At 55.9% G+C, this 18151-nt stretch overlaps 1 protein-coding gene across 1 annotated transcript in view; it reads left to right on the top strand.

The window, feature by feature from the left end:
* The window catches only part of ADCY1 (adenylate cyclase 1), a 123311-nt gene extending 113741 nt beyond the window's left edge, over window positions 1–9570 (top strand). Inside the window, exons 18-20 of the mRNA XM_061197548.1 lie at window positions 2051–2165; window positions 4307–4431; window positions 9232–9570. Of these exons, the coding sequence (XP_061053531.1) occupies window positions 2051–2165; window positions 4307–4431; window positions 9232–9570 (579 nt within the window). The remainder of the gene's footprint in view (window positions 1–2050; window positions 2166–4306; window positions 4432–9231) is intronic.
* The last annotated feature ends 8581 nt before the right edge of the window (window positions 9571–18151 follow it).

The following is an 18151-nucleotide window of genomic DNA, read 5'->3' as shown; positions in this document are numbered from 1 at the left end:
CCATACACTTGGAGAAAATCTTTGCAAACCACCTATCTGATAAAGGCTTCGTACCCAAAATATACAAAGAACTCTTAAAATTAAGAAGACAAATAGGGCTTCCCTGGTGGCGCAGTGGTTGAGAGTCTGCCTGCCAGTGCAGGGGAGACGGGTTCGAGCCCTGGTCTGGGAGGATCCCACATGCCGCGGGGCGGGTAGGCCCGTGAGCCACAACTACTGAGCCTGCGCGTCTGGAGCCTGTGCTCCGCAGCAAGAGGGGCCGCGACAGTGAGAGGCCCGCGCACCGCGATGAAGAGTGACCCCCGCTCGCCGCAACTAGAGAAAGCCCTCGCGCAGAGACGAAGACCCAACACAGCCAAAAATAAATTTAAAAAAAAAAGAAGACAAATAGCCCAATCAAAAAGTGTTCCATCAAAAGATGGGAACAGACACTTTACCAAAGAAGATATACAGATGGCAAATAAGCATATGACAAGATGCTCCATATCCTATGTCATCAGGGAAGTGCAAATTAAAACAACGGGATACAATTTCACACTTATTAGAGTGGCCAAAATCCAGAACACGGACACTACCACATGCTGGTGAGGATGTGGAGCCATAGGAACTCTCACTCGTTGCTGGAGGGAATGCAAAATGGTGCAGCCACTTTGGAAGACAGTGTGAGTTCTTACAGAACTAAATATGCTCTTACCATATGATCCAGCAGTCACCCTCCTTGTTATTTATCCAGAAGAGTTGAAAAATTATGTCCACGCAAAAACCTGCCCAAGGATGTTCATAGCAGATTTATTCATAATCGTAGACCTTGAAAGCAACCAGGGTGTCCTGCAACAGGTGAATGAATAAATAAACTGTAATACATCCATACAATGGAATATTATTTAGCACTAAAAAGAAATGAGCTATCAAACCATGAAAAGACATGGAGGAACCTTAAATGCGTATCATTAAGTGAAAGAAGCCAATCTAGAAAAGCTACATACTGTGTGATTCCAACTATATGATATTCTGGAAAAGGCAAAACTATGGAGACAGTAAATAATAGTTTCCAGGGTTTGAGGGAATAGGTGGGGGATTTAGAGGACGGTGAAACTATTCTGTATTCTACTACAATTACGGATACATGAAATTCTGCATTTTTTAAAACCCATAAAACACACAGCACATAGAGTGAACCCTAATGTAAACTGTGGAATTTAGTTAATAATAATGAATCAATGTAAGTTCATTCAATGGTAACAAATATACCATACCCTAAAGCAAGATGTTAATAAATAGGGGAAACTCTGTATGTGTGTGGGGTGGTACGGGGGTAGTATATGGGAACTCTCTACACTTACCTGCTCAATTTACCTGTAAACCTAAAACTGTTCTAAAAAAAATGTAAGTTAATTTTTTTTTAAAAAAGCATTAGTTCCCCAGCTTTGAGGACTATGAAAATATTCCTAAAAAAAGAAAAGCAAGTAACCTTGATATCATTAGAAAAAGAAAAAAATTAACAGTTGTTTTTTCACAAAAGAGAGGATCTTTCAACACATCAAAATGAAAGAGACCGTCTCAGTGTGAGGAAGGAGGGCTGGAACTGCTCTCGGCTGTGTGAGCGCTGACTCAGACCCACTCTGCTCACCTGGCTTTGCTTGTTTCCGATGGGCCGGTGGCAGCATTGTCTGAGCAGTGGACATCTGGTCTCCCACCACAGGGCTCCCCCCGCCCCCATTCCTGAGGAAGGGCTCTGCCTGGGCTCAGATGGCCTCAGTCTCTGCCCTCAGGAGCTGGGAGCCTTGGGCAATAATATTCCTCCTCTGTTTCAGTCTCTAACCTGTAGAATGGGATGATAAACACACACTAGGGCAGCTGTAGGGTGCCACCCAGTCAGCCCCAGGCCCAGCCAGCGGGGCTGCTGCATTGTTGACGTGGGGATCAAGTCCCTGATCCTGTGAGGGGTACAGGCTGGTCCGCCCACCCCCGCAGGTCACTGGCTGAGTGTCCCTGGCCCCTCTGCCCTTGCACCCGTCAAACGTAATAACCCGTGTCTGCTCACGTCCAGGCTAAGAAGTCCATCTCCTCCCACCTCAGCACATTGGCAGATTTTGCCATCGAGATGTTCGACGTCCTGGATGAGATCAACTACCAGTCTTACAACGACTTCGTGCTCCGTGTTGGTACGTGGCTGTGAGCTGTCCCATCGTTCGGGCCAGCTCACCCTTCCTGCACTGGCCCCGGGGGCTGGTGGCCTGGGCTCTCCCCTAGGAGCGGGGGTCATTGGTCCAGGCTCCCTTGTCTCACAGGAAGGAGGATGGCACCACCCAGAGGAGTGCATGGGACGCAGGGACAGCTGGGTCCACCTCAGAGCTGGTTATCAGTGACTCAGGACCTGGAAGAGTCATTGTGCAGCTTAGGAAACGCAGGAGAAATCTTGATTGTCTCAGAGACTCTCAGATACACCTCTGAGTCCACACTTAGCTGGAGGAAGGTGCCCCTGTCAGCAGGCCCGAAACATTGGGGCCGAGGCTGCGCAGAAGCCCAGGGTGCAGGCTCAGGCTGGGTCTTTTGTCCTCCTGGGTTCCCTTGCCTTGCCTGTGAGTGAGGAGGGGAACCACCTGGGGTCTAAGCTCCTCTCTAGCTCTTTGCAAACTTGTAGGGTTTCTTTTCTTCAGTCTTAAATTCACTTTTTTTCTGGGAATATAGGTTTACCAGAAAAATTTGTATTAGTCGAGGATATAGTTAAACGAGAGATGTCTTTCTTTCTCTCTCTCTCTGCCTGTCTTCCTTTCTGTCCTTCCTTCCTTCTTTCTTTCCTTCTTCCTTCCTTTCTTTCTTTCTCTTTCTTTCTTTCTTTCTTTCCTTCCATCCATCCCTCCCTCCCTCCTTCCTTCCTTCCTTTCTTTCTTTCTCTCCTTCCTTCCATCCATCCCTCCCTCCCTCCTTTCTTCCTTCCTTCCTTCTTTCCCTCTCTCTCTCTTTCTTTCTTTCCCTCCCCCCTCCCTCCCTCCCTTTCTCTCTCTTTCTTTCCTTTCCTTTTTATCCCTCTCTCTCTCTCTTTCTTTCTTTCCCCTTCCTTCCTTCCTTCCTTCCTTCCTTCCTCCTTCCCTCCCTCCCGCCCCCCTTTCTTCCCCCCCATTACCTATTAGTCCACGATATAGTTAAACTGGACATTTATGGTTGTTTTACAATTCAAATGTCTAGTGGCCTTAAAGAACAGAACTTAGAGCTGGGCTTGAGCACGAGGGGTGGTAGCCACCAGAGTGGGTGGAGTTCTGATGTGCTTAAACACAGTGCTGCCTTAGCCCTGGTGCCCGGCCCGAGGGACGTGCTGGAGATGGGGGCAGAGCACCCTCTGCGCCTCGCCCCCAGGGTCCAGTTCTCCTCTGGGGCCGCGGGCTTGGATTAATAGACATAAGGGGCCATCAGGGAAATTCTGTTTCTTACTCTCCTACTGAGGACCCCTAGGCCAGTCGCACCTCTGTGCCCGGATGGCCGGTCACACAGGAGGCTGCATCCTGGCTCAGTCTCATCCACATGGACTGGGGCATCCGGGGTGGTAGAGGGGGTTCCCCACGTCCCACCAGCCATCTGGAAGTGGCCCCTTTGGGGCTCCTCTGGGTTCCCACATCCACCTAGCCTGAGGCTCCCAGCTCAGCCCATCCAGTTCCACCCCTGCCTCCTCCCAGAGACGCCAGCACCCACTGCCCCAGCTTTGGGGGGTTGACTAGGCCAGCGTCTGAAACGTGATTAGCGCGCTTGGCTACGCTCAGGAAAATCGACGCGGAATGCTGAGTCGAAGGTATGCTGTGGTGTCAGCCCAGACCTGGCTGCAGGGGCGACTGGGGGCACTTGGGCCTGTGTCACTGCCCAGGCCAGCTGGACCCTGTGCCACATAAAGACAAGGGCGCCTCCAGTCTCCTTCAGAGCGCCCTGAAAATACTTAGTTCTGGGCCCGACACCCAGAAGAGCCAAGGGATCCCATCCAGGGAACCAGTCGAGCCGCTGTCCTTTCTGGAAAAGGAAGCTGGGGGCGGAGGGACACACTGTGGCCCCCAGACTGAACGGTCAGCCTTCTGAGCAGCAGGACTCGGCATGGGGTCGCCGTTCCAGGAAATGGGACGTTTTCCCGGGATCAGGACTGCTTCCTGACGGTGCGGCGTGCAAGCAGAGCCTGGGAGCTGCCTCTCGGCGATGCTCTGGGGTCCCTGCTTTGGGGAGGGGCGTTGCACTGGGTGACCCCAGGAATCCATGACCTCACAAGGGGCTGCTCCTCCCCTCGGAGGCCTCCCCACTGACGCCCCGCACGGCTGTTTTCCAGGCATCAACGCTGGCCCCGTGGTGGCTGGAGTGATCGGGGCTCGCAGGCCGCAGTACGACATCTGGGGAAATACGGTCAACGTGGCCAGTCGGATGGACAGCACCGGCGTCCAGGGGAGAATCCAGGTCAGTTCACTCGGACGTCCCCAAGGCACAGGTGCCTATCCTGCCGGCGGGAGGCTGAGGTGGAAGGGACAAGGGTCGGGCGGGGGCGGCCGCCCAGCCCCGCAGCCTGCGTCCTCCCGTCCCAGTCTGCCTCTTCTGGGTAGGGGCACTGAGCCGCGTGGCTCAGTGTGTCTGCAGCCTTGGAGGCTGGCCGCTATGTGGCCAGGCGCAGAGATGGGGATGGTGAGTGATGGCTCCCTAGAAGGGAAGGGGCTGCCTCACCGTTTGAAGGGCAGGTGCTGTGGGGCCCCCTGACCTGAGAACCTGAGGGCGCTCACTTGGGACGCGAAGCAGGTGCTCTGACACTGGCTGGCACTGAAGGTGTAGGAGACAGTGGCCCCTGCGCATCGTGTTATGTGGCCGTGTGGTTCCGCTCTCGGGATTTCCCTTGGAACAAACATGCAAACGTGGGTCACACGGAGGGAAGGAGCCTGTCCCCCGTGTGTGGCTTCGGTTGGCCTCTGGGGGCCCAGATGGATGGGGCAGAGAACGCAGCGCTGGGTGAGTAGGGCCACTGCCCTCCTGCTGTGGCCTGGCCTTGAGGCAGCCACCACCTGGCAGCCAGTGAGCACTGGTCCTTTACTTGATCACAAAGTCTCACTCGGTCCTCCGTAGATCCTGTGAGACACGTTCACCCCAGGTTTTGAGAGAGCCACTGGGGTGCGGCCCCTGCAGGATGCGGTTCCAGTGAGAAGGTTGCCCGCCTGGGGCTCTCTCGCGTCATACCTGTTCAGTTCCCGGGGCCCCTGCCTGCATTCATCGGGCGCTAACCCTCGGACAGGTACCTTGGTGGGTCCCTTGGATCCGTCAGCTTAAAAGACAGGCACCAACATCTTCCTGGAGCTCTCCTCCTGCTCAGAACACAGGCGGGATCTGCATGCAGCATCTCTGCACCTCTGCATTCTTTCTCTTAAACTTCTCTTACGGTGGTGAAATACCCATAACGTAAAGCGGGCCATCTTAGCTGTTCTTAAGTGCACAGCTCAGGGGCGTTAAGTGTCCACGTTGTCGTACTGCCGTGCATCCCAGGACACCGTGTTCCTTTTCTAAGAGGATCTTTCACCTATGCTTCTCGCAGCCTTCCCCAGGCACTGGTCATGCCCCAGGGGACACCTGGCGGGAGCCCCCTCCACTCTGCAGCCTGGCTCCTGTCCAGTGCCGACATCACATCTCTAAGTTTGTCACATCCGATCTGGGTCGGCCACCCCTCTGCTCAGAACTGTCCCTGCTCCCTCCGGCCTCCTGTGAGGGCTGTTTGCCATGGCAGGGACTCCAGCACGCCATCCAGCCTCTGCCGGCTGCTGGGCTGCCCGGCAATATCTGTGTCTGGACTCCCGCAGGGCGAAGTCCCTCGGCCCGGACCTCCTGGAGGACCTACATCACAGGAGGTCTTAGCAGACCAGGCCCCTCCCCTCCCACCCTTCGGCTCGGGTGGCAGCACCCCGTGCACTTGGGACAGGGCAGGACAAAAGCAGGGCTCTGGTGACGTTGGCCAACCTGGGTAAGACCTGCAGTCCCTCCATCTGGCGGCCAACGTGACCTGGCCTGGCCACTTGGCCACCCCCTTGGCCGAAGGCTCTTCCCCTCCAGCCCATCGTGCTCGTCTTCCCAGTTTAAAGGGAGAAACACTTAGGCTCCACTGTTGTATGGTTCTTGTAGGGGTTCTTGGTCACAGCCCAGGAGAGATCCCTTCCCTTTGCCAGCCCAGGTTAAAACTTTGGTTCTTTTGAAGAAGTGAACAAGAGACTCACATATTAATGATGAAGGTTTGCAAAAAGGTGTCTTAACTTTTTCCTGAGGATAATATCTAATCAGATATCACCTGCCCAAATTCTCATTCCTTAGTCCTCAGCTGGGAGCCTTCTTTCTTCTGTGTCAAAATTCCTAAAAAGGAGACCCCTCCTCACGCCTGCTGTCCCAGGAGAGGCAGACAAGAGGGTTCTGAGCAGACCCCTGGCATCCCAGGGCCCCGTTTTCCAAGGAGTACGGCGGCCAAGAGAAGGTTGACCGTGACGATACCCAGGTTCCACCTTGGCCATCAACTTGAGGACCAAGCAGGTGCTTCCCGGGAAGTGTCTCCGTGGGAGCCCAGCACTCTCTCTCAGGCAGAGTGAGGTCGGTGTGGCTGCAGGGTGGGTCCCCCCCACTGCTGGCCAGGCCTCACAGGGAACTCTATAGAGCGTTCCCAGTCCGCCTCTTCAGAGACACAGGGATTCTCATGCAGGTGGCTGAGAATCAGACTTCATAGGGGACTCCCTCTCGGCCTCTTGGGGACCTCGTGTCTCTGAGCCCCTGACCTGGACCCTTTCTGGGCCCCCCATGGTGACATCATACACAACCCTGATTCACAGCCTGGGACCTCCTGGCTCGAATGTCAAGGCTGAGAGATGCACAGGGGCGGTGCAGCCCGAGCTCCCGAGCGGCCCGGAAGGACACCCAGGCCCGAGCCCACCTGCCTTCAGACCTCGGCTTTACTGCATGTGCTGGTGGGTCATCTTTACCTCCAGCATTTCTTTGTGCAATGATCTGGATATTTTGTTACCTCTCATTCTTCATAAGACAAGAGAATACAGTGAAAGGAAAGAGCTCACGTAAGGATAAGACTCAGAGATTTTTGTCAATGTGTATCTTGGGGCTTAAGCTGGACGTCAGGGTTCTAGGAAGGCCAGATCTCTTTGAACAGATGAATTGTGGGTTGGTTCAATCATGAAAGGAAAGAGCAAAATGGAGCCTTTTATCACAGTAGCAAGCCTCTGAGATCACCTTGTGTCTCAGAGGCCACATCTGAGTGGTGACCTTTGTGACAGTGGCATCTCCCCTGTGTAACCGGCCAGTCTGTGGCTCAATTCCATGAAGGACTTTGGGGTGCGCTGAGCCCTGCTGGGGAACTGAGTGAGGCCGTGTGGCCCTGGCCTTTTTGTGGCCTTGGATCGGGGTCTTTGGCAGCTTCGGGGCCACCAACCAGCCAGCACCCTGGGGAGTTTCAGCACTCCCCACTTTTTCTTGACCGTCCAAGTCTTTGTGAATGTAATGGTCACCATCAAGCTGACCAAGGTACTCTTCTTGTAAGTGGACGGCATTCTTCTCATTTACAAGGTCTGGGAGGGACCACCTGACCTGCTCCCAAGGCCGAGAGATGGAGCTGACCTGGTGAGGGTCTAGGCCTCAGGCACCCACCTGCCATTCTCCATCCCGGTGGGTGGGTGGCGGCAGCCCTGGTGAGGGGCCGCGGAACTTCCTCCAGAGCGCCAATCAGCCCCCTGCCCCCTGCGCGAGCACCAGCTAGTGCCTTGCTGATGAACAGCCACAGAAATTGGCGGAGTTAATTAATTAAGGGGAACGATACATCCTTGACCTCTTTTTGTGGGTTGAGCATACTCTGTTCCATGCCCTCTGTCTACACTGGATCAGCCAGTTTTGCTTGTTTTTCCCATGAGGGGAGCTGAGGGACCTCCTCCCAGCGCTTCTAGATCCATCGGCAGATTTCACTGTCCCGGGAGCTGTGCAGGTTCTGATGTTCTGTGGTCATTTTTGTTTCCTGAACTGCCCTGGGCACCAGGTTTCTGGCAGGCCTTGGTTACCTCCCTCCCTCCCTCCCTTCCTTCCATTGGTTCCTTTATTCTTTCATTCAATGAACACTTATGAATACCAGGAGCCTTGGTAAGTTGTGGCGAGACAGACCAGGTCCTTTGTGAGGCACTTACCGTCGCACGAAAGAAGCAGGCCGACGGTTAGTGAGGGTGAGAGCCACGTTGGGGGGCGGGGGTGGGTTCAGCGTTCCAGCGAAGCCGGTGGGGAAGAGAGCAGCCCCTCTGCCCAGGTCTGCTGGGCACTGACACCCTGGGGATGCGAGACCCTGGGCTCAGGGTGGGCTGAGTCGTTTTAAATAAAGATGCCAGAGGTGGGTGACTACATGAGGGAGGGGGAGGGGGGATTTTCAGAGCAGCAGCTGGGAGTCGGGGAGACGGGGAGAGAAGTGGTCTCCCCCTTCAGTGTAAAGTGAGGAGAATCCAAATGATCGTGTGCTCTTCTGTTTACAGAACCTTATTAGAAAGTGCTTTCTTATCCTTTACCTTTTTCATAACCCTGTGAGGCAGGAATTCTTTTGGCTAAACCCTTGGCCGGGAACCCGAGCATCAGGAAAGCTAAGTCACACCCCTGTTGTCCCTGGGAGAACGTGCCCTCTGCCCTCTCGTGCTGTTGGCCCACAGAGGCCCCAGGGGTCCCTGGCAGGTTGGTGTGAGCCCACCGGGGCCCTGAGGGTTCCATGCCAGCCCCGGGGATGGGAGCTGGTGCTGTCCGCTTCCAGCTGAGCTGCTACCTGCCGATCCCAGACCCTCGAAGACGTGTGGGGTTAACGCGGGTCCTGAGGGCCCTGGCTCCACAGCCGGAGCTCGGTGTCCAGGCATCCGGCTAGGGCTTGGGGTGATCACGGAGCTCACACCCCAGCCCCTAGGACCGGGTCCGTGTGGGCCCCGTCCAGCCCGCCTACCCACTCTGGGCCCCCCCATGGCGAACGCTGTCCTCTCCTGCTTGTCCAGGGCCCCGTTGAGGCCGCTCTGAGTCCCCTGCTTGCTTTGCAGGATCACGTCCTTCTCACCGAGTGACCGGAGTGACCATAGGAGGGGCACAGGACCCGGCTCGCAGGCCGACCTGGGGAGGCCAGAGACCGGGCGATCGGGTGATCAGTGCAGGTGGGGGAGGGACCCTCCCGTGGGCTCCCCATTGACCAAGAGTGACGCCCGCCTTTCTCCGCTGTAGGTCACGGAGGAAGTTCACCGGCTCCTGCGGCGGGGCTGCTACCGCTTCGTGTGCCGAGGCAAAGTCAGCGTCAAGGGCAAGGGCGAGATGCTGACATACTTCCTGGAAGGCAGGACCGACGGAAGCGGCTCCCAAAACAGGTCCATGAACTCAGAGCGGAAAATGTGTCCTTACGGGAGAGCCGGCCTCCAGAGCAGACTGGCCACGGGCCACCCCCCGGTGCCCCCTGCAGCCGGCCTCCCAGTCAGAGCCGGGCCGGGGGCTCTGCAGGGCTCGGGGCTTGCCCCCTGCCCCCCAGGCCACCACCTGCCCCCCGGAGCAGCTGGGAAGGAGGCTTAGCGGAGCCCACGCGGGCCGCTGGGGGCACAGGGCACAAATGCTCGGGGCGTTGGCGGCCTCGGGGCTCCCGCAGGGACCAGCCCGGCCAGCAGAGCAGGGCCGGGAACCAGTGGCCGGGCTGGGGAAGGGGGACTGTCCAGGCATGACCCGAAGCAGCTGGGCAGTGACTCGGGTGAGGGGAGAACCCAGACTGCACAGACGCCGAGGCTTTAGCAGTGTCTTTGTTTGCTCCATCCTCTTCTCGGTGGCCGAGGGAGGTTGGCCAGGTCAGCTTTGGACGTCAGGACCGTCAGGACGTCCACCAGGGCCGCAGGCTACAGTGAGAGCCTTGGAGGTCTGTCTGGCAGAGTGACTCGGGTGCCCAGCTCGTGTGTGCCCTGAGACGGATCGGCATCAGCCCAGCTGTGTGGGTCCCGTGAGGGCAGCTCCAGCCCTGGGCGGTGGCCTGCAGAGCCCAGAGTAAGAGTCAGGACTCTCTTGGCCAGAGCCAGAGCTGGGCAGGCCTTAGGTGGACGGTTTGGGAAGAACTAAGAAGCCCCTGTCCCACTGCATGGATGGTGGCGGCCGCTGGCTTTCTTCAAGATTGGGTTTTTGCTAAGAGCCAGAGGCAGGTCTTCTGGAATTCTTGGGGGACCCTGCAGCCACATCTCTGTGACCAGCATAGTTCCTGTTCCACCTGTACGTTCTCCACCTGCCCTGCTGAGCATATTGGCTCCTGTAAAACCTGGACGTTCCCTTTTCTGCCCACGTCACTGTGTTTGTGCAAAGGAGAGAAGGTGGTCGGTGTCATTTCTTACCTCTCTGCCATGGCATCTTGGGTTCCCGTACGCTGAACAACAGTGCAAGGCTTTGTTGATTTTGAAAACAAGTGAACCTCACAACCATGAGAAAGCTTCCTGGATGGAAGGCGTTTCTCTGGCAGAACCAGTCCCCTGGACGTGGAGATTTGGAGTTAGTTTATGGCTGTCAGTACAGATGTCCCTGCTCGGGTTTGCAGGGAAAGTGACTGCAAGTCATTCTGTGCAAGTCTGGGAATCTCCTACCTAGGCATCTCTGCGGTTGCCATGGAGATGAAGAATGCGGCCATGCTGGGATGGGCTGCTGGGGGTGGGCAGGGATCCGGGAGGGCCAGTGGGAAGAGACTGGCCAGAAATAGCTGGACGTGGAGACCTCAGCTCTCGACTGCAGGGAGGAGGGCAGCTTGAAACTGGAGGGAACGTTCTGGGCAGGCAAGTCAGTAGGGGGATGGCCGTGCAGAGACCCAGGCTCCGACAGCAGCCCGGAGGGTTCTGTGGGTTGCAGGGGAGCCCTGCTCGGTAGAGTCAACAGGCCTGGGGGTCCCATTCCACACCGCTCTCCCTGGGGGTCCCGACTTTTCAGAATTGGGACAGGGGCTCACTCTGGACTGAGCCTCATGGGGGTGGCTAGTGGTGTCCCCCGGGCTGCCTCCGTTGTGGGTGTATGACTCGTGGCCGTGTGGGTGTAGCTGACAGGGCCGGCCACTTAGCCCATGTGGACGGGCCAGTGACGGAGGCGGGCAGGTGGACAGTCTTTCCTCAGATGTGCCCTGGGTGAGGAGCTGAATTTCCTCCCCCCTCCCCCCCTCACAGAGCACAAACTGTGTCACCTCCAGAGCCCAGTGAGCACACGGCCTGCGCAGGTGTGCACACCTGCGTCCAGCTGCGGGGCTGAGACCCTGGCCAGGGCCCTGCTGCCCACCTGCTCCTCATGGCCGAGCTTCCACCCCAGGGCAGGGCAGGGTGGGGGGTGGACAGCACAGGAGATCATGACCCTGCGAATATGCTCTGTCACGTGGCAAAGGGGGCTCTGCAGAGGGAATTCAGGGCTTGGGGCAGAAGCTGAGGAGAGGATCCTGGGCCATCTGAGTTAACTCAGTGTGACCAATGTGACCACGTGGCCCCTCAGAAGTGGACAAGGCAGCCAGGGCAGTCGGGAAGGTTGGAAGCACGAGGTTGCTGTTTAAAGATGAGGGGCCACAGCCGGTCGAAGGTGAGGACGCCCCGGCCATCAGCCACTGAGGAAGCGGGTTGTCGATCCCACAGCTACAGGCGCTGAATTCACCTCACCCTGAGCGAGGTGGACCCTGAGCCCCGGGATGAGAGCCCAGACTCGCTGTGCTGGGACCTCAGGTCCACAGAGCCGCGGGACGCCCCCCGCACCAGGTGTGTTGGCAAAGCCACGGAACGCGTGGCCAGCTGTCACCGCAGCCGCGGGAAGCCATCGGGGCCTCGGCTGTTCTGAAACGGCGAGGTCTCCCCTTCGACGAGCAGAACCTCCTTCATCATCAGCAGTTCCAAACCCTACCTGCTTCCTGTGGGCATAGGGGCCGTGTTCAGCCATAATGTTCCTTGGGGTTTGGTCAATGACTTCCTTTTTATTTGTGATAAGACTGTATGATATTGCCTTATTTATTTTTAACCTTGTACAATATTCATGTACAAATGTTAGAGCCTTCCAAGTAGGATTCTCTCTAAATTATTTCTTTTAAGATGCTCTGTAAATAGCGCACCGGTCTGCCTATTCCATTCTGACCAAAATGAAGGTAAGACCGACACCCCGTGTGAACAGCACGCTTTAGCCGATGCGTGAGGTTCCTGATGCATCGCCCCTGCTTGGCCAGAATGCTGCTGCCCTTTGGAATGACCCCATCCATGTGTCCCTTCGAGACCCTCGCATGCCTCTTGTGCCTGACCTCAGTAGATTAGAACGCAGCCCCGAACTGCCAAACGCTTCCACGGCCCCTGACCCTGGGCCGGTCCACTCCAAGGTCTGTGTCCTGCAGGGTGGACCCCACGCCCCCCAGACCCAGCCACCCCGAGCCTGCCGTGTTTATCGGACTCCAAAGCCACCAGGGCTTCCGATACCTTCTGTCACTAGAAGCAATAACTCTAAACTGTAGAGACAGATCTGGTCCAAAGCAGATTGGTGATTCAGAGACAAGCCATGTGTACAAGTTTCCCCAAATTGAAGGGCACACTGTTGGGGGGCTGACACCCCCAAACCCGGGCTGATGTGCAGGCTTGGACAGGATCTGGCCAGCCTTCAGGGACCCCTCGCTTTGTCTCCACGCGATAGGAACACTGCACCATCGTCCCAGTAGCGACCTAGATATAATATTTGAATCCCTGCTTTAACCTGCCATTCGGGAAGGAAGGGCTGGGTTGGCCTGTCAGCCGTGTCTAGGTTTCCTCCCCGGCAAGTGGACCCGTCTCATTTCCAGGGTGTGCCCGCCCTCCTGCACAGCGTGTTCTGGGATCCCCTGAGTCTCGGGATCCTGCTGGTCTCTCCCCACGTGGCAGGCCCTGCACGGGACACCCATGCATGACTCGTAAGGCAAGCGCTGCCCAAGTGTGTGTGCACCGCGCGGGAAATGCAGGTTCACACGCGTGTGTCCTGCATCGAGCAGTTCTCTTACCGGGGTATCACAGACCCGCTGTCACACTTGTCATTCTGGAGTGTGCAGACCTATTGGTTGTGTATAACTAGCCCCCCGGAAACTGACTTGCCCTTGGTTTTGTAATGGCTTCAATTAAAAACAACGACAAAAATAACCCCCAAATCCAAACTCCATAGAGGCAATTGGTTTCAAAATATTTGCTTTGGTGAAGTAAATGAGGGGTGAGCTGCGGCCGACTTGCAGGTGGAGGACACGACTGTATCCCTGGGCCCGGACGTCCCCCCTCCACAGCTGCAGTTTGCTTTGAAAGGTGGAAGTCTGTGCTAACCGTTTCCCATTTTCAATCAATACTCCCGGTTCTGTAGTGGATGATGAAAGACGTGCCGTTTCTTCATACAGCGTCCTGGGTTTGCGGCTGCCTTCACAGGACCTTAGGCTGGGGGTGGGTCTCCATCAGATTCAAGGTCTGCTGGGGGCTGCGCTGCCAGGCCCAGAGGTCAGCAGGCGGGACTGGGGGCCCACGCCTGGGTGTTGGGAGGCCAGTCCTGGTGGCTCGGGCCTCCACACTGAGTTTGGGAGACAACAAGGAGATGGGCTTTACCTGAGGGACTCTGCTGACACAGGGCCCATTGTCCCATGACATGTGTCATGAGCAAAGGCCAGGCCAGGTGCCTAAGGGTTGGCCAAGTGGGCCGTGCGGGGGGTGGAGTTGTGCGTTTCCCCAGGATGGATTCAGGAGCTTGGGGCTGGTGTCCGAGGCCTGCGTGGGTGGCCACCCCGGGAGTGCTGCCAAGCAGTTGTCCCCTGACCCCCGGTCCCCCAAGGCGGGAGGACATCCTTGATTCTGTGTGGACTGACAGCCAGGAGCCACAGGCAGGCCCCGTGCCTGGGAGACAGTGTGGGTGGGAGAGTAGGATGCAGTGGGCACCCCGGTGGCCAGGGCTGGGGTAGGCATGGCCGGCAGGGTGGCCAGTCAAGCCAGCTATGGACCCAGCTGCTGGAATCTGACCTAGATTTCAGTCTCGGGTCGGGGGCCGTGCGGGTGCACCCCAGACAGCCGGCACACAGGGGAGCTCCTGGGGACCCCTCACCTCCAAGAAGCCACAGGAGGCTTTGGAAAGGATTCGGGGAGTTTTCCTTTGTCTCCCGTCTGTCCACAAACGTACTGGAGACAGGTCCTGTGGTGGGATGAGGCAATCTGTCTTCTCCATTGTCCATTCCGTAAAATTAACAAAGCCAATTTCGGGTGCCCCATTTGGGGCTAGACCTCCCTAAACGACTTTATGGCGGTGGAACAGACATTCGTATTCCTTAATTTCCCTGAAAATATAACACATCTGTTCACTAAGATAAAAAATAACTTTTCTGCCAGAGGCCACGCTTAATCCAAGTTTGTGTGTGTGTGTGTGTGTGTTGTGTTTGCATGGCATGGCATAAGCAAAATTAAAATCAATTATTTGTTCCTAGGATTAGGATGGATTCATATAAGAAACAAATTAACTAGGGATACAGACAGATGGCTGCCCCCCAGGGCATCGGGGGAAACTGCCCCTGAGTGCCCTGACCCAGCTCTACTTCCGCTAGAAATCCTGACCTTAAAAGGAGGAGTAAGGGCAGGGGCAGGGGCAGCAGCTTCTCGGCCAGACACAGAGGCGGCCTTGACCCCCGCCGGCGTCCACGTGGTACCTGGGCCTCCATCTACAAATACTAGAGAACCACTAGAGAATAAGAAAGTCTTCCTTCCTCCCTCCCCTCCTTCCCGGAATCTCTCCACAGTATCAGTACAAAGTCCAGGGATGTCAAGGCACTGACCTGATCCCATTTTCTGTTGTTTGTGTGGTCGTTTTATTTCTGTTGTGTTTGGGGTTCTGGTGTACACTGAGGCCTGCGGGGAGTGCCGCAGGTGGGTGTTTGGTGCAGGAATTCTGGAGGGAGGAGCCAACAGGCCCCCCCCCTCCCTCCCAGTTATCCGGGGAGCCACTTGCAGGCCCGGCTTCAGTCTCTGGACTGTGCCGTGGGAAGAGAAAACAATAGACAGGTGGTCTTCAGGGGTGTGGGTCACAACTGGCTGGAAAAACACCTTGGGAATCAGAAAACCGACGCCAGTGGCAGCCCCCTGGTCTCCCGTGATTACAGCAAGCTCAGTTTCTTCAGCCCTTGATGGTGACTATCCATGTAGATACAATTCTTCATTCCTTTGTGAAATTCCTGCACTTCCCTGGATTCAGTGTGTTCTACACTAATAAGCACCGGGAAAGGCCAGGTCGCTCTCCTGTATAGTTAAACTACGTCTCTGGTGGACTTTTCGTGTGACCGCAAACTAAGGAAATGATCATGACTAAGACCCATATCTAGCTCGGCAGCTGACAGTACACCTGTCCCGTGCTTCTCCCGCCCCCTTGCCTCCAAACATTCTGCAGAGGGAGGCGTGTTTATGCTCCCCACGTTGTCGATGAGGCACCTGAGGCTCAGAGAGGTTACAGACTTGGACAAAGTCACACAGCATTGAGTCCTGGTTTTCCATTCTATTCGGCACCTCTTAACTAACTGAAATCGGCAAAGTTGTGTTGGTTTTGATGGAGCCCTTAGCTCATGCATACACAAGTAGTGGTGGTGCCTGGCTGGCTGGGTCTGAGCAGCCAAGCGGGTCCCCAGGCAGTGGGTTTGCCCCACAGCGCATCCCTTGGATGTGCCCAGGCACAGAGGTGTCCTCAGCTGGGCCTCACGTTGGGACAGTAAAACAGTGCCTGTCCTCTCCGCTAAGCCCTGCCTGTGCTTTAACAGCTGATCCCCAGCAAAGACTTAACAATGTTGGGCCTGAAGAACCCCTGCCTTGTCTTGTCATCCTTTCTATCCTAAAACTATGTCCTGTAGCACCACCTGCCATCGTGTCTAAGAAAACACAGACTCTCCCTCAGTGAGGAGGACAGTTGTCCCGTCTCTTTCTGTAAGGCCTCTCTGACATCAGCCGGGGGGAGAACCGGGGCCCCCGGATGCCCCCAAACTGCACACGCTTCTCCACTTACAAGGAGCCAACCCAGTCCCCAGCCCCCGGTCAGGGTCCTCCGATGTCCTTGTCACGCTGTGGCGTGGTGTAGGCGGTCAGTGTTCCTTCCTGGGGATCAGAGGACGTCCAACAGCAGGTTTCACTGCGAATGCACAGAAGGTGAGACAGGGCCCACGACGGATGGTGAAGGATTGGCCGCCACCCGAGCACAGGTGTCCCCGCCTCTCCCAGGCGCTGGCTCCCGTGGTTCCTGGCAGCTCATCTTCAGATGGGTTGGATTCCAAAACAGCTGGCAGTCACATCTTGAGAACTGACGTTTAAGCAGAGAGGAATTCCTAGACTCACCCTGAGAGATCTGTCCACCTCTTGGGCTTGGTGAATGCGTGCAGGGCAGCCATCCAGAGAGCTGTGTCTGGGGCTCTCGCTCCCTGTGGTGCGAGCAGTGGGCAGTGGGCCCACCAGCATCCAGAACTTGTTTCTCGACTCCCACCAGCAACCCGCACGCGACCCCAGGCCCGGACACGAAGCACATGTCTCAGGGGACTGTTCCCACATTCTGGGAATCCCGAGGAAGCCACCAGGGCCTCTTGCACAGGCCGGGGGTGCCGGCACTCCCCAGGCATCAGCCCCAGAGAGGCACGCGGTTTTGCCTTCATCCCTGTGGAAACTGTGGCCACGCGAGCCATTTGCACTCAGCATCGCGTGCCGTGAAATTCCTGATCGTGTGAAACTTAGTTTGGATTCCAAAACACGCAGCGTGTGCGAGGGGGCAGGCCCAGGCCGCCACGGGTTGTCTGCTGGCTGGCTGCAGAGCGCCCCGTCACAGCAGATCCTGGACCCTAAGCTCGTGCAGCTCCTGCACTCTTCCTACAGTGTCTCCCCTCGGCCCGAACTCCCCCCGCAACCTCTCGTTCACACTGATTGCACCCCACCTTGCACAAGCGGAGATAACGTACCCATTACCACCCTCTCTTAGCGGCAGATTCCACTCTCGTTTAAGGTAAACCCAAAGCCCGCTCTTGGATTTTCTTTACTCACTGAGAAGGGTTGTGTGAACGCCTCGGCCCTCCTCTGTCCCTCCAGGGAGCACAGAGTGGGCCAGGGTGACACGTTCTCCTGCCAGTAGAGCTCACAGAGGATGCTTCTTTAGACGTGGAAACGAGATGTCTGTACCAGAAGGTCAACAACTCAATATCACTGGGTAACTTCTCATGATAGATTTGTATAATCAATACGGGTCTATTTTTACGTCCACTGAACACTGTAGACTACCTACCAGTCTTTTCCAAGATTGTTAAATTGAGACAAGTAATTGAATAATTTGTCCTATTTTTATTTTGAAAAAAAAAAAAACAGTGAATGGACTGAAATGTTAAATGTGAATGTACATTTCTTAATTGCAACTTTTCTACTGAGTGTTTGCACTATACTTTCTGGAATCTTATTTAACAAAAATAAAGGGGAAAAAATTGCTTGACTAAACTCCGTGACCATTTTAATTGAAAAACAGACGGTTGTGTGGATGTTTTAAAGACCCCGGGACACGTTCTGTAATTTTCTAAAATGCTGTCACCACGTCCTTCCTCGGGGCCCTGGCGTGGGCCCTTTTCCTCTGATGAGCAGCCCCATTACGTGACAGGTGGGCGCAGTGGATGGACACACTTAGGCTCTTATTTATTTATTTTTGGCTGTGTTGGGTCTTCGTTTCTGTGCGAGGGCTTTCTCTAGTTGCGGCGAGCGGGGGCCACTCTTCATCGCGGTGCGCGGGCCTCTCACTATCGTGGCCTCTCTTGTTGCGGAGCACAGGCTCCAGACGCGCAGGCTCAGTAGTTGTGGCTCACGGGCCCAGTTGCTCCGCGGCATGTGGGATCTTCCCGGACCAGGGCGCGAACCCGTGTCCCCTGCATTGGCAGGCGGATTCTCAACCACTGCGCCACCAGGGAAGCCCTCGGCTCTTTGTGATTTCCGCACCTAAACATGAGAATCCAGGGGAGATAAGTTTGTGTTGTTTGCAATTCCCCGTGACTAGTCTCTCTCTGACTAACGAGTGTCCTCCTGTTCTTTTAATCTTTTATAAAAGAACGGGGAAAAATCTTGCCTGCCTGAAATGAAATACGATAGTTGGGGTTCAGTCTCACTATTGACCAGCTGTGCAC

This window comes from Eubalaena glacialis, chromosome 8, assembly GCF_028564815.1.
Source record: "Eubalaena glacialis isolate mEubGla1 chromosome 8, mEubGla1.1.hap2.+ XY, whole genome shotgun sequence".
Classification (NCBI taxonomy): domain Eukaryota; kingdom Metazoa; phylum Chordata; class Mammalia; order Artiodactyla; family Balaenidae; genus Eubalaena; species Eubalaena glacialis.
The sequence above is the reverse complement of the archived record's forward strand: the minus strand, read 5'-3'. Positions and strand labels throughout refer to the sequence as shown.